General features: G+C 36.1%; 1 protein-coding gene across 3 annotated transcripts in view; it reads right to left on the bottom strand.

Annotated features, from left to right (window-relative positions):
• The window catches only part of C3H1orf185 (chromosome 3 C1orf185 homolog), a 46,922-nt gene extending 22,817 nt beyond the window's left edge, over positions 1-24,105 (bottom strand). For 2 of the 3 annotated variants that reach the window (XM_070786558.1, XM_070786561.1), the window contains exons 1-3: positions 24,004-24,105; positions 12,584-12,689; positions 7,221-7,356 (exon numbers count right to left, since the gene is read on the bottom strand). In XM_070786558.1, the coding sequence (XP_070642659.1) occupies positions 7,221-7,356; positions 12,584-12,689; positions 24,004-24,100 (339 nt within the window). In that variant the 5' untranslated portion in view covers positions 24,101-24,105. Of the gene's footprint in view, positions 1-7,220; positions 7,357-12,583; positions 12,690-23,925; positions 23,944-24,003 lie in introns of those variants that run through there. The other variant, XM_070786559.1, reaches the window with a different exon arrangement.
• Positions 24,106-24,542: the final 437 nt, after the last annotated feature.

The following is a 24,542-nucleotide window of genomic DNA, read 5'->3' on the forward strand; positions in this document are numbered from 1 at the left end:
GCTAACAAGTGTGAAAGGGGAAGTTAACAGTAATACAATAATAGTAGGAGACTGTAATACCCCACTCACACCTCTGGATAGATCAATTAAACAGAAAATTAGCAAGGAAACACAAACTTTAAATGATACAATGGATTGGTTAGACCTAATTGATATCTATAGGACATTTCACATCAAAACAATGAACTTCAACTTTTTCTCAAGTGCACATGGAACATTCTCCAGGATAGATCACATCCTGGGCCATAAATCTAGCCTTGGTAAATTAAAAAAAAAAATGAAATCATTCCAAGAATCTTTTCTGACCACAATGCAATAAGATTAGATGTCAATTACAGAAGAAAAACTATTAAAAATTCCAACATATAGAGGCTGACCAACACACTGCTGAATAACCAACAAATCACAGAAGAAATAAAAAAAGAAATACAAATATGCATAGAAAAGAATGAAAATGAAAACACAACAATCCAAAAACTATGGGATACTGTAAAAGCAGTGATAAGGGGAAGGTTCATAGCAATACAGGCTTACCTCAAGAAACAAGAAAAAAGTAAAATAAATAACCTATCTCTACACCTAAAGCAACTTGAAAAGGAAGAAATAAAGAACCCCAAGTTTAGTAGAAGGAAAGAAATCTTAAAAATTAGGGCAGAAACAAATGCAAAAGAAACAAAAGAGACCATAGCAAAAATTAACAAAGCCAAAAGCTGGTTCTTTGATAAGATAAACAAAATTGACAAACCATTAGCCAGACTCATCAACAAAATTAGAAGTGAAAATGGAGAGATCACAACAGACAACATAGAAATACAAAGGATATAAGAGACTACTATCAGCAACTCTATGCCAATAAAAAGGACAACTTGGAAGAAATGGACAAATTCATAGAAAAGTACTCTTTCCAAAACTGAACCAGGAAGAAATGGAAAACCTTAACAGACCCATCACAAGCACGGAAACTGAAAGTGTAATCAGAAATCTTTCAGCAAACAAAAGCCCAGGTCCAGATGGCTTCACAGGTGAATTCTACCAAAAATTTAGAGAAGAGCTAACACCTATCCTACTCAAACTCTTCCAGAAAATTGCAGAGGAAGGTAAACTTCCAAACTCATTCTATGAGGCCATCACCCTAATACCAAAACCTGACAAAGATGCCACAAAAAAAGAAAACTACAGGCCAATATCACTGATGAACATAGATGCAAAAACCCTCAACAAAATTCTAGCAAACAGAATCCAACAACATATTTAAAAAAATCATACATCATGACCAAGTGGACTTTATCCCAGGGATGCAAGGATTCTTCAATATCCACAAATCAATCAATGTAATACACCACATTAACAAATTGAAAAATACAAACCATATGATTATGTCAATAGATGCAGAGAAAGCCTTTGACAAAATTCAACTTCCATTTATGATAAAAATCCTCCAGAAAGCAGGAATAGAATGAACATCAGTTCAGTTCAGTTCAGTCGCTCAGTCGTGTCTGACTCTTTGCAACCCCATACCTCAACATAATAAAAGCTATCTCTGACAAACCCACAGCAAAAATTATCCTCAATGGTGAAAAATTGAAAGCATTTCCCCTAAAGTCAGGAATAAGACAAGGGTGCCCACTCTTACCACTACTATTCAACATAGTTTTGGAAGTTTTGGCCACAGCAATCAGAGCAGAAAAAGAAATAAAAGGAATTCAGATTGGAAAAGAAGAAGTAAAACTCTCACTGTTTGCAGATGACATGATCCTCTACATAGAAAACCCTAAAGACTCCACCAGAAAATTACTAGAGCTAATCAATGAATATAGTAAAGTTGCAGGATATAAAACCAACACAAAGAAATCCCTTGAATTCCTATACACTAACAATGAGAAAACAGAAAGAGAAATTAAGGAAACAATTCCATTCACCATTGCAATGAAAAGAATAAAATACTTAGGAATATATCTACCTAAAGAAACTAAAGACCTATATATAGAAAACTAGAAAACACTGGTGAAAGAAATCAAAGAGGACAGAAATAGATGGAGAAATATACCATATTCATGGATCAGAAGAATCAATATAGTGAAAATGAGTATACTACCCAAAGCAATCTATAGATTCAATGCAATCCCTATCAAGCTACCAACAGTATTTTTCACAGAAGTAAAGCAAATGATTTCACAATTTGTATGGAAATACAAAAAAACCTCGAATAGCCAAAGCAATCTTGAGAAAGAAGAATGGAACTGGAGAAATCAATCTGCCTGACTTCAGACTATACTACAAGGCTACAGTCATCAAGACAGTATGGTACTGGCACAAAGACAGAAATATAAATCAATGGAACAAATTAGAAAGCCCAGAGATAAATCCGTGTACCTATGGACACCTTGTCTTTGACAAAGGAGGCAAGAATATACAGTGGAGAAAAGACAATCTCTTAACAAGTGGTGCTGGGAAAACTGGTCAACCACTTGTAAAAGAATGAAACTAGAACACTTTCTAACACCATACACAAAAATAAACTCAAAATGGATCGAAGATCTAAACGTAAGACCAGAAGCTATAAAACTCCTAGAGGAAAACATAGGCAAAACACTCTCTGACATAAATCACAGCAAGATCCTCTATGACCCACCTCCCAGAGTAATGGAAATAAAAGCAAAAAAAAAAATGGGACCTAATTAAACTTAAAAGCTTTTGCACAACTAAGGAAACTATAAGCAAGGTGAAAAGACAGCCTTCACAATGGGAGACAATAATAGCAAATGAAGCAACTGACAAATAATCTCAAAAATATACAAGCAGCTCATGCAGCTCAATTCCAGAAAAATAAACAACCAAATTGAAAAATGGGCCAAAGAATTAAACAGACATTTCTCCAAAGAAGACATACAGATGGCTAACAAACACATGAAAAGATGCTCAATAGAGAACTGCAAATCAAAACCACAATGAGGTACCATTTCATGCCAGTCAGAATGGCTGCTATCAAAAAGTCTACAAACAATAAATGCTGGAGAGGGTGTGGAGAAAAGGGAGCCCTCTTACACTGTTGGTGGGAATGCACACTAGGACAGTCACTATGGAGAACAGTGTGGAGATTCCTTAAAAACTGGAAATAGAACTGCCATAGGACCCAGAAATCCCACTGCTGGGCATACACACCGAGGAAATCAGAACTGAAAGAGACATGTGTACCACAATGTTCATCGCAGCACTGTTTACAATAGCCAGGACAAGAAAGTAACGTAGATGTCCATTAGCAGATGAATGGTTAAGAAAGCTGTGGTACATATACATAATGGAATATTCAGTTCAGTTCAGTTGCTCAGTCATGTCCGACTCTTTGCAACCCCATGAATTGCAGCACGCCAGGCCTCCCTGTCCATCACCAACTCCTGGAGGTCACTCAAACTCATGTCCATCAAGTCAGTGATGCCATCCAGCCATCTCATCCTCTGTCGAACCCTTCTCCTCCTGCCCCCAATCCTTCCAAGCATCAGAGTCTTTTCCAATGAGTCAACTCTTCGCATGAGGTGGCCAAAGTATTGGAGTTTCAGCTTCAGCATCATTCCTTCCAAAGAACACCCAGAACTGATCTTTAGAATGGACTGGTTGGATTTCCTTGTAGTCCAAGTGACTCTCAAGAGTCTTCTCCAACACCACAGTTCAAAAGCATCAATTCTTCAGCACTCAGCTTTCTTCACAGTCCAACTCTCACATCCATACATGACTACTGGAAAAACCATAGCCTTGACTAGATGGACTTTTGTTGGCAAAGTAATGTCTCTGCTTTTTTAATATGCTGTCTAGTTTGGTCATAACTTTCCTTTCAAGAGTAAGCGTCTTTTTATTTCATGGCTGTAGTCACCAAAGCAGTGATTTTAGATCCCCCAAAATAAAGGGGCTCTGTTTCCCTGTTTCCTGTCCCTGTTTCTCTGTCCCTGTTTCCACTATTTCCCCATCTATTTCCCATGACGTGATGGGACCAGATGCCATGATCTTTGTTTTCTGAATGTTGAGCTTTAAGCCAACTTTTTCACTCTTCTCTTTCACTTTCATCAAGAGGCTCTATAGTTCTTTTTCACTTTCTGCCATAAGGATGGTGTCATCTGTGTATCTGAGGTTATTGCTATTTCTCCCAGCAATCTTGATTCCAGCTGTGCTTCATCCAGCCCAGTGTTTCTCATGATGTATTATGCATATAAGTTAAATAAGCAGAGTGACAATATGCAGCCTTGATGTACTCCTTTTCCTATTTGGAAACAGTCTGTTGTTCCGTGTCCAGTTCTAACTGTTGCTTCCTGACCAGCATACAGGTTTCTCAAGAGGCAGGTCAGGTGGTCTGGTATTCCCATCTCTTTCAGAATTTTCCACAGTTTATTGTGATCCACACAGTCAAAGGCTTTGGCATAGTCAATAAAGCAGAAATAGATGCTTTCCTGGAAGTCTCTTGCTTTTTTGATGATCCAGCAGATGTTGGCAATTTGATCTCTGGTTCCTCTGCCTTTTCTAAATGTCCAGCTTGAACATCTGGAAGTTCATAGTTCACATAGTGTTGAAGCCTGGCTTAGAAAATTTTGAGCATTACTTTGCTAGTGTGTGAGATGAATGCAATTGTGTGGTAGTTTGAGCATTCTTTGGCATTGACTTTCTTTGAGATTGGAATGAAAACTGACCTTTTCCAGTCCTGTGGCCACTGCTGAGTTTTCCGAATTTGCTGGCATATTGAGGGCCACACTTCACAGCATCATCTTTTAGGATTTGAAATAGCTCAGCTCTATGTATATGCCTATTACAATGGTGAAAATACAACATTGACACCTCTAAGTCCTGGTGAGGATGTGGAGCAACAGAAACTCTTATTCATTGCTGGTGGGTATGCAAAATGGTACAGCCACTTTGTCAGGCAGTTCAGTAGTTTCTCACAAAATTAAACACCTCTTACCAGTTAATCCAGCGATCATGTTACTCGGTAGTTACCCAAATAAGTTGAAAATATATGTCCACACAAAAATTTGCACACTGAATGTTTACAGCAGCTTTACTCATACTTGATAAAACTTGAAAGCAACCAAGATATCCTTCAGTAAGAGAGTGGATAAATAAATTGAGGTATATCCATACATTCTATGCTGACAAAGGTCCACATAGTCAAAGCTATGGTTTTTCTGGTAGTCATATATGGATGCGAGAGTTGGACCATAAAGAAGGCTGAGCGCCGAAGAATTGACGTTTTCAAACTGTGGTATTGGAGAAGACTCTTGAGAGTCCCTTGGAGTGCAAGGAGATCAAACCAGTCAATCCTAAAGGAAATCAATCTTGAATATTCATTGAAGGACTGATGCTGAAGCTGAAGCTCCAATACTGCTGGCCATCCGATGTGAAGAGCCAACTCACTAGAAAAGACTCTGATGCCAGGAAAGATTGAAGGCAGGAGGAGAAGGGGATTACAGAGGATGAGATGGTTAGATGACATCACTGACTCAATGGAAATGAGTTTGAGCAAACTTAGGGAGATGATGAAGGACAGGGAAACCTGGTGTGCTACAGTCCATGGAGTTTTAAAGAGTCGGGCACCACTGACCAACAGAACAACAACACATCCATACAATGGAATATTAGTCACTGCCAAAAAGAAATGTGATATCAAGTCTTGAAAAGACAGAGAGCACTTAAAATGTATATTAATAAGAAAAAGAAGTCTGAAAAGGCTACATTCTATATGATTCCAACGATATGACATTCTAGAAAAGGCAAAAACATGGAAACAGCTAAATGACTGCTGGTTGGATGATCCTTCCTTTGAACAAGCATGGAACAAGACCTTTAGAGTAGTAAAACTATTGTGTGTGATGCTATTAATATAATGTTGCCCACATATCTCTCTCCGTCTGTCCCTATTTTTCTGTCTGTCTCTCTGTGTGTGTTTCTGTCTGTATACACATGTCAAAACCCATAGAATGTAGGATTCAAGAGTGAATCCTAACAGACAATGGACTCTGGGTGATGATGTCTCAATGTAGATTCATCAGTAGTAACAACTGTACCACTCTGGCACAGAATGTTGATATTAGAGGAGGCTGTACTTGTGTAGGGGTAAGGAGTATACGAGTGCTATACTTTCTCCTTAGTTTTGTTGTGAGCCTAAAACCTCTTGGAAAAATAAAGTCTACTAAGAGAAAGCTATAGTGATATACTATTACACATCCATCAGGTTGTTAAAAACTTAGAAGTGTAAAAATATCAGTACTTGTTGATATGGAGCAATCCTAGCAATTTTGTATGCCTTAGGGGAATACATGTTGACAGAACTGCTTTGGAAAATAACTTGAATTTATCTAATAATATAAAACATGCACAAATCCCATGAGTCAGTGATTCCAATGTTAGGTACATTCACCATGGAAATTTCCAAAAAAAAAAAAAAAAAAAAAAACCAGCTGAAAACAATTAAATGTTTATAACATAAAACTTGACATATTTATATAACAGAACACCACATAATAAAAAAAAACAATGAATAATCAGTATATGCACCAATCTGGATGAGGCTCAGAAATATAACAGAAAAAGAAAGAATATATTAGACATGGAATCCAAAAACATTAATAAAACATTGTTTAGCTATATCATAGTTTTAAATTTCTACTGGTGTCTCCCTTGTTTTAGTTTGTCCATACAACACTATTTTGATACCATGTAACAGAAAGTTAATTATGTGTCCCTCTTTTCCACTTGTACTACACTAGCACTTTGAAGGTAGGGTTCATATCTTACCATAGGGAGGGTCAAGAGCTCAGAATGCAATGAAGCCTTAATAAATTCTTGTTAAACTGTATTTAATTTCAATTAGTTGGTTTAATTAGATGTTTGGTTATCTGAGTATCCTCTTATCTCCAAATCTCTCTTTTCATAGGCTTGGCAATTTCGCTTTGCTTTTTTACGCCATTTATCTTCAAGCCTATAACAACTGCAATATGGGGAATACAGGTTCTCAGGCTAGAGATATAGGGAAACAACTACAGGAGACATTTTCACTTAGCCTTTCAATTTCCTATAATGTAAACCCTAACTAGTTTGGGTAATTTAAATTTAGCTCCATGTTACTTTCCCTCAAATTTAAAAACAATAGTGGATAATTAAAATAAAGACAACAATGCTAATGACATGGTGTCACAAGAAATTATTTGACAAGATTGCTATAAAATATCACACACTACCTGTGATTGGAATCTTCCAGTATGAAAATTACGAGAAATAAAAACACACTGAGGATGAGATTTAATCTTCGCCTTTGATGGTCTTTGTCTGCATTTCTCATCAACTGCTTTAAATTTAGAGTCTTGAAATATTTCTCTGAAAAATATTTTATAGAGAACATTACTAAACATGTATTATAAAACAAAATCATTGTTTCTAACAGTTCTACATAAATGGTTTAAAATCAGAATATATTTTTACATATTTACTTTCAAAAGTGCAAATCAACTTATATATTCTCTTCTCATATGTTACTGATTTCACAACACCTATTTTGTTCATAGAATATAAATTAAGCTACCTCCTCACAGAGTTAATATTTCCAGTTTGAAGATCAACCATTAGTTTTTGGTAATCTTCTCTCTCTGGCTGTGAGATAATCAACTTTAATGTCAGTTAGGCTTTTCATAGATCTGCCTTTAATGGCATAGGAAATTAAATGAATGGAACTCATTGTCCATTTTTATATTTAATAATATTGGCAATAGATGGGGAAACAGTAGAAACAGTGTCAGACTTTATTTTTTGGGGCTCCAAAATCACTGCAGATGGTGATTGCAGCCATGAAATTAAAAGACGCTTACTCCTTGGAAGGAAAGTTATGACCAACCTAGACAGCATATTAAAAATCAGAGACATTACTTTGCTAACAAAGGTCCATCTAGTCAAGGCTATGGTTTCTCCAGTGGTCATGCATGGATGTGAAAGTTGGACTGTAAGGAAAGCTGAGCACCGAAGAACTGATGCTTTTGAACTGTGGTGTTGAAGACTCTTGAGAGTCCCTTGGACTGCAAGGAGATCCAACCAGTCCATTCTAAAGGAGATCAGTCCTGGATGTTCATTGGAAGGACTGATGCTGAGGCTGAAACTCCAATACTTTGGCCCCCTCATGCGAAGAGTTGACTCATTGGAAAAGACTCTGATGCTGGGAGGGATTGGGGGCAGGAGGAGAAGGGGACGACAGAGGATGAGATGGTTGGATGGCATCACCGACTCGATGGACATGAGTTTGGGTGAACTCCGGGAGTTGGTGATGGACAGGGAGGCCTGGCGTGCTGTGATTCATGGGGTTGCAAAGAGTCAGATATGACGGAGTTACTGAACTGAACTGAACTGGCAAAAGTAAGTAGAAGGAAACTGAATTGAAATTAATGACTTACAAGGGAAGAATACCTGGGATCTTTATGCATGCAGCCACATTATGTCTAAAATAATGAAACAGCAAGTAAAACTCCAGCTGATTGAAGACAGTTAAGTATATATTATAGTTTATAATAGTAATTCTAGACTTAATTAAAAATATTTTTCCATTTCTTTTTTCTGAGGTACTAGAAATTTTCCAAATTAATTCAAGAGATCATATTATGTTACTTAATACAGTATTAACAATTAAAATCCATTCACTTATTGAATTCAATTTACTTAACAAATATACACTGAGTACTTACTATGTGCCAGGCATTATGCTGGGTGTTATATACAGTGGCAGGGGAGAAAAAGCACAGCCACTACCCTCATACAACTGTCACTGTGCTCATGGAGCTTAAACACTAGCAATGAAGACCGATAGTAATAAAACAAACACAAGAAAATGAAAAACTTACAACTATGAAAAGTATTATCAAGGAAAACGACCTGCTACTCTGTGTGTATATAAGAAAGGGAATTAACCTGATTGGAAAGGTCAGGGAAGGCTTTTGTGAGGAAGAAATGATTGGATTAGGTATCTGAAGAAATGGGAGTGGTTATTAGATTGAATGGAGGAGGGGAGATGTAGGAGTAAGAACATTCTAGTCAGAATATCAAGTATGAAGACCTAGTGGCCACATTAGGACAGTGTAGCAGAAGTACAGAAAGCAAGAGGGAAAGTGGGAGATGAAATTTGAGAGTATGCATGGGGAGACCATGTAGGGCCTTAAAAGTCATATTGTTTTATCTTTATCCTAAAATCACTGGGATGTCCTTCACAGTGGGAATGGGGTGGAAGTAGGGTGACTTGATCAGATCTGCATTTGGAAAATATCTGGCTCAAGTGTGGAGAAGAGATTAAATGATGTCAGTAGTGAAGGTAAAGGTCAGTTATAACTCCTACTGCAAGAGTCTATGTGGGGGATTAGGTGGTGGCAAAGGTAATGGAGAGAAATGGATAGATTTGAGCAATTTATGAGGTAAAATAAATAGAACATGGTGATGGTTCAAGTTTAGTAGGGGTGTGAAAGAGAGGAGATATCATACATGCCTTCCATGTTTCGAGGAAGAACAAAACAATCCTTCCTTGGACTTCTCTGGTGGGACAGTGCATAGCAATCTGCCTGCCAATTCAGGGGACATGGGTTCGATCCCTGGTCTGGGAAGATTCCACATGCTGCAGAGCAACTAAGCCTGCGCACCGCAGCTACTGAGTCCAGGCTCTAGAGCCCATACGCTGCAACTACTGAAGCACGTGTGCCTAGAGCCTGTGCTCTGCAACAGGAGTGGCAACTAGAGAAAGGCTCAAGCACAGCAACAAGGACCCTGTGCAACCAAAGATAAATAATTTCTTAAAATAGATGTTTAAAAAAAATTCTTCCTGACCTAACATTTTCTTCCACTTTCTGCCCCTTTTAGCAACTCCTCTACATACCACTGCCAAAAAAAAAAAAAAATGCTTCTTAAAAGAATGTATGCATTTGTTTCAATTTTCTCACCTCCTGGTTTTACTCAAAAGTAAGTTTCTGAACCCATCACTCTACCAAAACTATGCAAGGCTACCAGTAACTTCTATACTGCTAAATCCAAAAATTATTTCTCTATCCTCATTTTTCTCAACTTCTTAAGTACCTTTAACATAACTGGTCATCACCTCCTTCTTAAAACATTTTCTAATTTTGACTCCCTTGACACCACACACCGTTCTGCTTTTCCTTCTTAGATATTGTTGATTCTTCTTCCTCTTTTTCTAGCTTTCTAAATGTTGGTGAGCTGAAGAGAACAGTCGTACAGTCTTCTCTTTCAAAAATCACTCCCTGGTTAGTCTCATCCAGTTGTATGACTTTAGATACCCTCCATACACTGATAACCTAAATCTTTAGCCCTGACTTCTCTCCTGAAGTTCATACATGTATATCCAACTGTCTATTTAACGTTTTAACCTCGATGTCTCATAGGCTTTCAAATTTACATCCAAAATACAACTCCTAGTTTATCACCATTCCCTCAATTTGTCCCCCTCATTACCTCTTCATCTCAGTAAATGGCATGATTAACTCATGGTAAAAATGTAGGTTTTAGCATTATCTCTGCCATTTCACTTTTTGTTCCTTGCCTCATCCAATCCATCAACAAGACCTCCTAACTTTACCTGTAAAATTATCCCAAATCCAACTCCTTTTTTTTCATATCCTCTGTTTCCATATTAGTCTAAGACACTGTCATCCTTAATCTGGACTGTGCAATAGCCTCCTAACTTGCCTCTCAGATTTTATTCTTACTCCATTAAAATATAGAAGTCAGAGAGATGTACGAAAAATCTTTTAAAAATATGAATTAAAACTCTCATACCTTGCTGAATGGAAGTGTAATTCCACCTTGGAGAACTGGTTAGCAGTTTCTTATAAAGCTAATCACATGATCCAGCAACTCTACTCTTAGGTATTTACCCAAGAGAAGTTAAAAACACGTGTACAAAAAGATTTATAGAAGAATGTTCATAGCAGCCATATTCCTAAGAGCTAAAAATTGGAAATGACCTAAATGTCCATTAACTGAAAAATGGAAAAGCAAACTGAGATGTATTTATACAATGAAAAGAATGAAAAGATAAACTCAACAACATAAATGAATCTAAAAAATATTATGCTAAGTGAAAAAAACAAACGTAAAAAGTCCATTTATACGAAGTTCAAAATGGGTAAAATTTATCTATGGTGATAAAAACCAGAATAATGACTGCTTCTGGGTGGGAAGTGGGGAATAACTCTTGGAAAAGAGGATTAGAGATCCTTACAGGATGATGGAAAAGTTCTGTGTCTTCAATGGGGTTGTGATTACATGGGAATATATTTGTTGAAATTCCTTATTATATATTTAAAATCTGTATCTCAAATTTTTCAGTGTTATTAAAATGTAAATCATCTATAGGTGGCACTGTAGTCTTTAAAGTGGGGATAATATTAGTGAAACTTCATGGGGCTGCTATGAAGTCTAAATGAGATAAGAACATATAAAGCACTTAGAATAGTATATAGTAGACACCTGATTTTAGCTGTGATAATGATAGTAATGCCATTCTCTTGCTTAAAACCTTCTGATGGCAGAAATAATAAAACCTAAATTTCATGTTCTTGCCTACAAACTCTTGTAATTTGACCCCTATCTACCTCTTTAATGTCATCATTATTTCCCTCTCACTTGATCTATTCACAATTTCTGTTTACTGAACAATACCAAGATCATTCCCACTTGAAATCCCAGTACTTACTATCCCATTAGCATGGAAAAGCTCTTGCACAGGGTTATCACATGTCTGGCTCCTTTTTTAAGCCAAATCTCAGATTAAATATTACTCACTGGAAGAGACATTCTCCCCATCACTTTGTTAATTTGTTTCCTCTCAGTGGCAGTGCAAGTCTATGAAATAAGAACCTTATCTGACTTGTTCACAACTGTATCTTTAGTACCCTGAACAATGGCAGGCACCCAATAAATATTTGTTGAAAGAATGGATTAGTGAATAATTTCTGGTTTTCTGACTTATGCAAGTGAGTAGACAGTATATATTCATTTGCTGAAATAGGAAATATTGGAAGAGTGTGTGGGAAGATTAAATTGCATTTTTTAACATGAGCCAAAGCAAATACCGAACCAATTAAATAATGAAAAACACCAAATTTTAGGGGTGAAAGGAACTGAGGTATCAAGTTTCTTATTTCCATCTCTGGAAAAAGACTACACTTAGACCATACCAGAGCATTCTGTCAGCTCTTTTCTTAAATTATCTCCTAAAGGAAGAGAGTCTTTTTCTTTCAGTAGCTTTTTTAATCTCTAAATTAGTAATCAAAAGTTTAAAAATTTTTCTAGCCTTTTATTATAATTCAAACCCATGTCTTCTACAGAATAAAACACATCTCATTATTCCTTAAAATTTTCATGCATGAAGATTGCTACTATACTATTCGGACTATTATACTACTGGGACTTCTCTGCTCAGGCTACTTTAAACAAGTAGTTTTCTCCCCAGTCAAATTATAAAATACCATTATAGTTATTTAAGTTTAATATCATTTGAGAAAATCTTTCATCAAATTTTTAAAAGAGAAAAGTCAAATGCTCTAATAAATCTTACCTTCGTTTGCAAATCAGGAACCACAAGGCTGATGCCAAAGCAAAGAAACCAATTCCCAAAGTAACAGCACCAGCAGCCAGAAAATAGGTTAAGTGGTTAAAAAAACCTATACAAATAAATTATAAAAGATTATTTCATGCATGTATCTTCATTCTCTATGTAAAATTAAATGCCATAATATTTCAAATGGTATTACATAGTGTAGTGTTTAAGATATTAACTAGAAGGTTGGGGGACCTGAATTCTGGTCCTGTGTAATTCTAATAAATTTCAAGATCCTGAGTTTGAGAATTACATGGGAGCTAATAAAGACTAGGCCCTAGGGCACATTTCTTTGACCCTGCTAAAATTTGAGACCTAGGTTGTTGTTGCTGTTTTATACAGCTATTACCCCCTTTTTCTTATCTAGTTTTTTCCCTTTCCAATCCAGCTGTGAGTTTTTATGCTATTTTTCCAGCACCATTCTTTGTAGTTTTCCAACATAAGACAATTTCCATTTTAAGATTTTTATTATCAATCACTACCAGGAGGGAGATAAGGATAGTAGAGGCCAAATATGAGGAATTTTTCAAGATCTTAGAAATCTTTAAACATTTTATCTCTATCCCACTAAAGGGTCATAGCCAAAAGGCAAATAAAAGCAATGTAAATAATAACATATCACTGATTTATAAGTGGAAAAGCCTATGGGAATTAGATGATATAACTCTTTCATTTTACATATGATAAAACTGAAGACCAGGTGAGAGAAGCAAGTGAAGTTAGGTCAAGCAGCAAATTAAAGGCAGTCCTCTGTTCTTATCTATTATCATATCCCTGCTACCAAACATCTTAATACTGGTCTGTATTAAAAAGAATTAAGACTAAAGAAAGCATGATATATTTACAGTTAGGTTGGTAAAGCATTCATTAAGATTCTGAAATCTGCTACGTAAGCATAAAGCAAAGAAGGCTGTATAGAATTTGAAGGACCTTAAGACAACTTACTGAAGGAGGGCATGGCAACTCACTCCTGTATTATTGCCTGGAGAATCCTATGGACAGAGGAGCCTCGCAGGCTACAGTCAAAAAGAGTTGGACACGACTGAAGTGACTGAGCATGCAAGCATGCAAGACAACTTAGGAGTATATTTGGGGTGGGGGGAAGGAGTTTAAAGGTAAAACTAATAGAAGATCTTTATGTGCGAACGTATATTATAAGTTCCACTATGGGAACGACATGATAAAGACTTGTTTTCTAAGTAATTTTCAACTTCCTGGATAGTGCCTCTCAAACTTTAGTTTTCTTTGGATTCAGAAATATCTACATTTGGGGATTAATTAATGGTGTAAAAAAGTTACATAAGACTATTTATCAAAGTGATATAATATTGGGGAAAAAAACACCCAATACCCATATGCTAAGTCACTTCAGTCGTGTCCGACTGTGTGACCCCATAGACGGCAGCCCACTAGGCTACTCTGTCCCTGGGACTCTCCAGGCAAGAACACTGGAATGGGTTGCCATTTCCTTCTCCAATGCATGAAAGTGAAAAGTGAAAGTGAAGTCGCTCAGTTGTTCCCGACTCTTAGCGACCCCATGGACTGCAGCCTACCAGGCTCCTCTGTCCATGGGATTTTCCAGGCAAGAGTACTGGAGTGGGGTGCCATTGCCTTCTCCACAATACCCATATAGGGAGTCAATTAAATTATGATGGTGTTATATATGAAAAAAGTATAGATACTTTGGATCAGATACTTTGTCTGAGGGACTGTTGTGTGCATTGTGCCACAGATATCTCCAGGTATTATCAAATGTATTCTGAGGGGCAGAGTTACTCTCAGTTGAGAATTATAGGTATAGTGGTATAAGGAAATATCAGACAGTATTAAATGATAAAAGCAAGTAGATAAAACCCATATTTTAAAAAAAACTTAAAAGATACAGTTATTCTCAAATATAAGGTAAATATTTTTAAGGACAAAAGAAGAAAAGCTATACAGAGAAATAATTAGTAGCTTCAACCACAGGCATCTAAGCTCTGAGATCTGGAAGAGGAATTAACTAGAAGAAGCAAAGAAAATCAATAAGACAATAACTAGACCAAGTCGTCCTCTGGCAGAGTGAATGACTAACTCAAAAAATGACCAAGGAAGAATCCTGGAAATTATAAAATTAAACATTTTAAGATGGAATAAACTCTTCTTTAAACACAAAGAATTAATGAAATGAAAGGTAATACTGAGAGTCCATCCAATTACATTAAAAAAGTGAAAAATATGATAAATTATGAGACAGAAAAGATGAAGAACATACAGCGTAAAACTTGGAAAGAGTAACATAGAAACTTACATTACCATATGTAAAATAGATAGCCAATGAGAATTTGCTATATGGCTCAAGAAACTCAAACAGGGGCTCTGTATCAACCTAGAATGGTGGGATGCGGAGGCAGATGGGAGGGAGTTTCAAAAGGGAGGGGATATATGTATACCTATGGCTCATTCATGTTGAGATATGACAGAAAATAGCAAAATTCGTAAAGCAATTATCCTTCAATAAAAAACAAAAAATTAACAGGGGTCCCCAAAGAGAAAATAAAGAAGTAGAAGGGAAGCAATATTCAGAGATACAGCTTAAGAAGGTTTCTTCTAAAATTTTTTTCAATTTACACATAGTAAAATTCACTGTGTGTATGCAATTCTGTAAGTTTTGACAAATATAAAAAGTGTTTAATCACCATCACAACCCAGTTACAGAAAACTTCTATCACCCAAAAATATTTCCTTGAACAGCCTCTTAGAGGTCAAGAACAAACTGCTGGCAACTACTGATTATTTTCCATCCCTATTCTCTATCGTTATACTTTTGCCTTTTCCAGAATTTCATATAAATTGAAATAGTCTAGCTTTTTAAACTTAGCATAATGTACTCAAGGGGGGCTTCCATGTAGCTTAGACGGTAAAAAAAATCTGCCTACTATCCAGGAGACCAGTGTTTGATTCCTGGATGGGGAAGATCCCCTGGAGAGGGAAATGACAACCCACTCCAGTGCTTTTGCCTAGAAAATACTATGCACAGAGGAGCTTAGTGTGCTACAGTCCATGGTCTCTCAAGAGAGGAATATGACCTAGGAACTATACTACCACCAATGCATTCAAGATTCATCCATGTTGTTGCATGTATCAGTAGTTTCTTTTTATTTCTGACTAACATCCCATTTTAGCATCATTCCTTCCAAAGAACACCCAGGACTGATCTCCTTTAGAATGGACTGGTTGGATCTCCTTGCAGTCCAAGGGACTCTCAAGAATCTCCAGCACCACAGTTCAAAAGCATCAATTCTTCGGCACTTAGCTTTCTTCACAGTCCAACTCTCACATCCATACGTGACCACTGGAAAAACCATAGCCTTGACTAGACAGACCTTTGTTGGCAAAGTAATGTCTCTGCTTTTTAATATGCTATCTAGGTTGGTCATAACATTCCTTCCAAGGAGTAAGAGTCTTTTAATTTCATGGCTGCAATCACCATCTGTAGTGATTTTGGAGCCCCCAAAAATAAAGTCTGACACTGTTTCCCCATCTATTTCCCATGAAGTGATGGGACCAGATGCCATGATCTTAGTTTTCTGAATGTTGAGCTTTAAGCCAACTTTTTCACTCTCCTCTTTCACTTTCATCAAGAGGCTTTTTAGTTCCTCTTCACTTTCTGCCAAAATCAGGGTGTTCTTTGGAAGGAATGATGCTAAAGCTGAAACTCCAGTACTTTGGCCACCTCACCCGAAGAGTTGACTCACTGGAAAAGACTGTGATGCTGAGAGGGATTGGGGGCGGGAGGAGAAGGGTACGACAGAGGATGAGATGGCTGGATGGCATCTCCGACTCAATGGACATGAGTTTGAGTGAACTCCGGGAGTTGGTGATGGACAGGGAGGCCTGGTGTGCTGCAATTCATAGGGTCGCAAAGAGTTGGACATGATTCAGCGACTGAACATTTCATTTTATAGATGGACCACAGTTTATTCCCCAGAAGAGAGACATCTGGTTGTTTCCAGTTCAGGGTTGTTAGGAATAAGGTATACTGTATACTTGCATACAGGTGCTTGTTTGAACATAAATTTTGAATTCAGTAGCAAGTATATATTCAAATTTATAAGAAACTACGAAACTGCTTTCCAAAGTGGCCATTCTGCTCTGCTTTCCTACCGTGTTATACAACAATTTCACATGCTCTGTATCATTGCAACCACTTGGTATTGTCAGTTTCATTTAGCCATTCTAATAGATACACAGTGGTATCCTACTGTGGTTTTAATTTGCATTTCCTTAGTCAGTTATGCTGAGCATCCTTCCACATGCTTATTTGCCATTCATATCTTCTTCAGTGAAGTGTTTGTTCAAATCTTGGCAGATTTTTAGAATTCTTTATGTAATTTGGATACAAGTTCTTGGTCAGATGTGTGGTTTGCAAATATTTTCTCCCAGCTGCGGACTGTCTTTTCAATTCTCTTAATAGTGTCTTTCACAAAGCAAAACTTAAATTTTAGTGAAACCAATTTATCAATTTTTTTTATGACTTGTGCTATGGGTCCTTCTCTAAAAACACAATATCTAATCCAGGTAACAAAGTTTTTCTTCTATGTTTTCCTATAAAATATTTTCAGTTTTATGTTTTACATTTAATTTCTGATTCATTTTGAATTAATTTTTGCATAAGGTGTGAGATAGGCATCAAGGTCTTTTTTTTTTTTTGCATATGCATATCCAGTGGTTTCAACACCATTTGTTGAAGACTACGCTTTCTTCATAGAGTTGTTGTTGTACACTTGAAAAAATCAATTAGCTATATTAGTGTCAGTCTGTTTCTGGAGTTTCTATTCTGTTCCCTTGATATATCCTCCCTTCATGAATAACAGCAGTAATAACAACATATTACTTATAGAGCAAATACTATGTAACAGTATTTGGCACTACTCAAAGTGTTTATATTAACTCATTTAATTCTCACAACAGCTCTATGTCCCCACTTTGGAGATGAGGAAACAGATAAGGCAAAAATGAGGTTAAGTAACTTGCTCAAAGGCATACAATCAATAAGCAAGGGAACAATAGTAATTTAAAAAATTGCTAAGGTCCTTCCTTATCTAACAGAGGCAATGAATATCTTTAGATTTTATTAGAAAAACAGTTAAGTATGAATACTAAATATTGAAGTATATAATAAAAGAGAATATCTAAATGAGCAATAAATATATGAAAACTTCACTACTAATCACAGAAGTGCAAATTAAACCACAGTGAGTTAATATGACAACTTGATGTCTAAAATGAAAAAGAGAGAAAATATCAAATGTTGTCAAGGAGACAGAGTAACCTGAATTCTCACTCACTGTTGGTGGGAGCATAATTTTATATAATCCTTTGGAAAAGTGTTTGTGTCACTATTATTAAAGCTGAACATATACATACCCTAGGAGAAGGCAATGGCACCCCACTCCAGTACTCTTGCCTGGAAAATCCCATGGACGGAGGAGCCTGATAGGCCGCAGTCCATGAGGTCCCTAAGAGTCGGTCACGACTGAGCGACTTCACTTTGACTTTTCACTTTCATGCATTGGATGAGGAAATGGCAACCCACTCCAGTGTTCTTGCCAGGAGAATCCCAGGGACAGGGGAGCCTGGTGGGCTTCCGTCTATGGGGTCGCACAGAGTCGGACACGACTGAAGCGACTTGGCAGCATACATACCCTATGACGCAGCAAATCTCAGACACATACCAAACTGAGGTACATATATATTTTCACAAAATTATATACTAGAATGTTGATAGCATCACTTTTGTGTCTGGAAACACAAACTGGAAACTACGCAAAGGCCCATCAATAGTTAACGGATAAATTTTAAAAGTTTAATTGATTTAAGGAAACAAAATATATACCAGTGGGAAAGAGTAGACTACAACTATGCAGAACAAAGTGGATAATTTCATAAATAATGTTGAGCAAAAGAGGCAAAGACAGACATCAGAAGGAGTTCAGGAATGCTAGTAATTAACGTTCTGTTTCTTGAACTAGGTGCTGATTACATAGGTGTGTTCAGTGAAAACTCAAGCTTAACACTTATGAATAAACTAGATATATGTGTATCAGCATGAACAGAACTGGAAAACCTAGTGTTCAGTGAATAAGGCAATTTCCATAAATTTATAAATTTTATAAATTCCATAAATTCATTTGTAACAATCATATGGATTCCATTTATGTACATTAAAAAAAATCAATAATACTTTTTAAAAAGTGTGATATAAATATTAAAATACACCATATTAATTGCATCTGGAGAGGAGATGATAGGAATGGGACTGTGGATTGAATATAAACTTAAGACTTTATCTGTAGATTTCCTTAAAAGATTAAAAATTTGAAGTTTACATAACCAAAACATTTTTATTTAGTAGAAAATTATATGAAAATGTTTGTTATTCTTTGTGCCTTTCTTTTTACCTTCCTGGTTATCTCAAATGTAAAAAATATAAACAATGACCTCAATTTTGTAAAAAAAAAAAAGGAGAGGAAAAAGGGAGAAACATACTCGTATAAGGAAAATAATCAATACTGGCTAATATTGGCTACTTCTGTGGTAAGGGCTTAGTTATAATTTTCTACTCCAGACTTTTCTGTACATTTAGATTTTCTACCATGAGTATCTTAGAAAAATCAGGAACAAAATTTTTAATCTTCATATAAGATTCTTGATTCCTTTACTTAGATAGTACAAGTCTCCTTGTAGCACTTTCTCTATTGTTATCACTGTTTTATAATCTACGTAGTAGCTTTCTCCTACTGAAGATCTCTGCCTTCCTTTTTATCATTTTTGTAATTAGTAAAACACCATTCTAGTCCTTGGTGTCAGTGGGCCATTTACATCTCAAGAGGAATTCCAATGAGGTATAAAGAATATAAAAGTTCCCCAAATCAATTTACCAACAGAAAGACAAATTACATATTTTCTAATACCTCCAAGTCACACTTTATCTGTAAAACAATCTGTAAAATGAAAAGTCTTGATTCTGTTATTCTTAAAATCCCCTCTTGCTTTGGAGAGTTAGTCAATATATAGTTTTAAGAAACACCATATGTAAAGGTTATAATTTTACTTCTTGACTCTGTCCTTTAAGTATGCTATCTAATGACTCCTCACATTCAACAGTCACTTTATTACATCACCTTGTTTCTTCATCTTAATAATATAATAAATAATGTTCTTTATTTATTAGTTTACTGTCTAATGTCTGTCTTCAACTGAAGATAAGTCCTTTTCACTGGTATTCTATGAGTTTAGAATAATGGCTGGTTACTCATAGATGATTGACTATTCAATGAATAAATGATAAGCACTGTGCTAGATGCTAGTACAAAAATTGTAATATGGGTATGTGGGATTTTTTTTTCTTATTTTGGTTGTGCCAAGCGGCATGCAGGATCTTAGTTTCCTGACCAGGGCCTGAACCCATGTACCCTGAAGTGGAAGCATGAAGTCTTAAACACTGGACGACCAGGGAAGTCCTTAGGTATGTTGTTTAGTAGGAAGGTCATATATGTGAAAAAGAATAAGTGCAATTAAAAGGTATTATAGGCTTTATAGTGGAAGAAATAAATACAAAATACAGATACAGAAAGATCTATAAAAACATAAGAGAAAAAAATTTTCAAAGTTACATAGTCTCATGAAACATGCTTTGAAAACTTTCCATTTTCAAGTCCTTGACAAGAACTGGCGATTCAAAGATAAGTAACACATGGTCATAGACTTTAAAATCAGAAGGGTACAACATTTAAATAGAATATTCATTATAATATTCTAATTGCTATGATAGTAACATCTTGACAGCACAATATCATGTGAAACGCAAGGCTGGATGAAGCACAAGCTGGAATCAAGATTGCCAAGAGAAATATCAGTAACCTCCAATATGCAAATGACACCACCCTTATGGCAGAAAGTGAAGAGGAAGGTGAAAAAAGAGAGTGAAAAAGCTGGCTTAAAACTCAACCTTCAAAAAACGAAGATCATGGCATCTGGTCCCATCATTTCATGGTAAATCAATGGGGAAACATTGTAAAAATTGACAGACTTTATTTTCTTGGGCTCCGAAATCACTGCAGATGGTGACTGTAGCCGTGAAACTGAAAGATGCTTGCTCCCTGGAAGAAAAGCTATGACCATCCTAGACAGCATATTAAAAAAACATAGACATTACTTTGCCGGCAAAAGCCTGTCTAGTCAGAGCTATGGTTTTTCCAGTAGTCATGTATGGATGTGAGAGTTAGACCATAAAGAAGGCTGAGTGCCAAAGAATTGATGCTTTCAAATTGTGGTATTGGAGAAGACTCTTCGGAATCCCTTAGACTGCAAGGAGATCAAACCAGTCAATCCTAAAGGAAATCAACCTTGAATATTCATTGGGATGACTGATACAGAGACTGAAACTCCAATGCTTTGGCCACCTGATATGAAGAGTTCACTCATTAGAAAAGGCCCTGATGCTGTGAAAGACTGAAGGCAGGAGGAGAAGGGGACAACAGAAGACGAGATGGTTGGATGGTATCACCAATTCAATGGACATGAGTTTCAGCAAGATCTGGGAGATGGTGAAGGACAGGGAAGCCCGGCGTGTTGCAGTCCATGGGGCAGCAAAGAGTCAGACATGACTGAGCAACTGAACGACAAGAAGACAACAGAGGCAGTTTGACCAAGTGCTGGGACAGTTTCTAAGGGAACACCAGAGCTGAATCTTACAGAATGAGTAAGAGATAAGTTTCCAGATATTATCTTAAACTAGGGTATGATTCTTTCATCTTATGGTAAACAAAACTCTCAATGCACATTAAGCTATAGCTTACAATTGATCCTTTTTTTTTTTTTTAACCATTTTCAGCCAAAACTCTTAAAATGAGAATTTCTACTTTCTATTTCCAAGGTCATTAATAACTTCATGAACACAAAATTGAAAGGTCACTATTGACCATTCTCACTCTCTTACCTGGGCATAAGTAACCTAAATTCACTTGGTTTTCTTCCCTTTTCTTTGTTTATAATTTTATTGCCTTTACAGGTCCCTCTTCCTCAACTTCCTCAGTCCATCTATCCTTCCAGAGAAAGATCTAGCTGTATCCTTTCACATATCTAAATAGGGCTATACATAGATATATAAAGAGCATAGATACATACAGACATTAGATGTAGATGTAACATATCTGTATCTATGCCTAATATCTTTAATCAGAATTACTATACCTTTGTGCCAGGAGTATTTTCAAATTATATTTTGCAGTGATTCCAGAATTGAATGTTCAATTTTATTTTTTGAGTACTCACAAATTACCTCTTTATTATACTCTTTTAGGGTTTCAGATTTCAGTCTGAGATTTACTGCAATTCAACAAATGCCTATTGAAAACCCGTATGTGTGAGATATTGTTTGAGGCACCAAGTGAGGGATAAAAGGTCACTGAAGTAACAATGAATCTTCATCCTGAGGTTTAAAATTTTATAACGGAATTATTAGTAAGCCTCATATGCACCTGGCATAAAAAGCTGATCACACCAATTTTTTGGTTATTGGCTGCTCTGACTGAATAGAAACTAACTAGATCTGTGAACTCGGAAGAGTTATTTATGCTGATTGGATTTTAACATTATTATTTGAAAAATGGGAGTCATATTATCTGTCTCAGAGAATTAGAATAAGGAATAAACAAGATAATGTTGCAAGGAATTACTAACATAGTAAAGAAGACATCTCAAACAGCATGTGTATACCAGACCATAAAGTAAGACTCAACAAGTTTTATAGAATCATTATTACACATACCACACTCTCTGACAATTATGCAATTAATTTTATATTAGTAACCTAACACATACTCTAAGAAAAGTTCCCATACTTGGAAAATTTTAAATCACACTGTAAAGAACTATGCATTAAAGAAGAAATAAATGGAAATTTGGAAATACATAAGACTAATCAATAATGAAGCATTATATATAAATACTGGTCTCATCACTTCATGGCAAATAGATGGAGAAACAACGTAAACACTGACAGACTTTATTTTCTTGGGCTTCAAAATCACTGCAGATGGAGACTGCAGCCATAAAATTAAAAGACGCTTACTCCTTGGAAGGAAAGTTATGACCAACCTAGATAGCATATTAAAAAGCAGAGACATTACTTTGCCAATAAAGGTCTGTCTAGTCAAGCTATAGTTTTTCCAGTAGTCGTGTATGGATGTGAGATTTGGACTATAAAGAAAGCTGAGTGCCAAAGAATTGATGCTTTTGAATTGTGGTGTTGGAGAAGACTCTTGAGAGTCCTTTGGACTGCAAGGAGACCCAATCAGTCAATCCTGAAGGAAAACAGTCCTGAATATTCACTGAAAGGACTGATGCTAAAGCTGTAGCTCCAATACTTTGGCAACCTGATGTGAGTAACTAACCCACTGGAAAAGACCCTGATGCTGGGAAAGATTGAAGGCAGGAGGAGAAGGGGATGACAGAGGATGAAATGGTTGGAGGGCATCACCAAACTCAATGGACATGAGTTTGAGTAAGCTCCAGGAGTTGGTGATGGACAGGGAAGCCTGGTGTGCTGCAGTCCATGGGGTCGCAAAGTCCGACACGACTGAGTGACTGAACTGAACTTAAATATAAATGCTTGCAGCAACAAAGCTGACGACCAATTCCAGGAAAATGTATGGCCCTAAATGCTCTGTTAGGAAAAAAAGGTGAAAAATAATGAACTTAGCATTCAAATTACCAGTTGAAAAAAACCAGAAAAGTAAGCCTAAATAATGCAGAGGAAGGAAATAAGAAAGAACAGAAATTAGTGAAAAAAATTAAGATTTTAGGGAAAGACTAGTAAGATTAAGAAATGTCTAGTAACTAAATTTTTTTAAAAGGTGGCACAAGTAAACAATTTCAAAAATGAAGAAAGAATATAATTACAGTTATAGCAGAGATTAAAATAAAATACTTTCAACAAATTTATGCTAGTATATTCTAAAACTTACACTAAATTATATATACCTATAAAGTGACTTACAAATAATGACTCAAGAAGTAATAGAAAACCTAAATGAACATGTATCCATTAAATTGAATTAGCAGTTACAAAATTTCCCCCAAAGAAAAGAGCAGGCCCCAATAACTTTATAATTTCTACTGTATACCCATGATACAAATATTTCTTATCTTATACAAGCTCTTCCAGAAAACAGAAAGAGATTTCTGGCTGTTTGTCCAAGTGTATTTTCTTCTTCCCATGTAAAAACTAGATTACATGTCCCAGCTTCCCATACCATTAGGTGAAGCCATGTGACTGAGTTCTAATCAATGGAATTTGAATGAAAGTGATGTCATAAAAACCTCCCACATACCTTTCTCCATAATCTTTCTTCCTTTAAGCTTGGCTGGGATGGAGATGATCCTGAGGAAACTTTGGAAACCAAGTGTCATCATTGATCTAATTGACATTTACAGAACACTCAACCCAAATAAAATGAAACACAACATATCAGGATTTGTGGGATGCCAATAAAGCAATATGTAGGGGAAAATCAATACTAAAAAACTGTAATATTAGGGGGAAATGTGAAACACTCTTAAAAACTAAAATAAGTAAATTAAGCCCAAACAAAACAGAAAAAAAAATTTAAAAACCAAATGGAAACCAATGAATAGAAAACAGAAAAACAATAGAGAAAATCACTGAAACAAAAAGCTGGTTCTTTGACATCTATATAATTGATAAACTAGCTAGACTGACTAATAAGAAAAAAGATACAAATTATCAGTATCAGAAACGAGAGAGGTGACATTACTACAGATTCTATAGCTATTAAAAGAATAATAAGGCAATATTATGAATAATTTTATACTAATAAATTTAACAACTTAGAAAATTCCTGAAAAGATA

Source organism: Bos indicus, chromosome 3 (assembly GCF_029378745.1).
Source record: "Bos indicus isolate NIAB-ARS_2022 breed Sahiwal x Tharparkar chromosome 3, NIAB-ARS_B.indTharparkar_mat_pri_1.0, whole genome shotgun sequence".
Lineage (NCBI taxonomy): Eukaryota > Metazoa > Chordata > Mammalia > Artiodactyla > Bovidae > Bos > Bos indicus.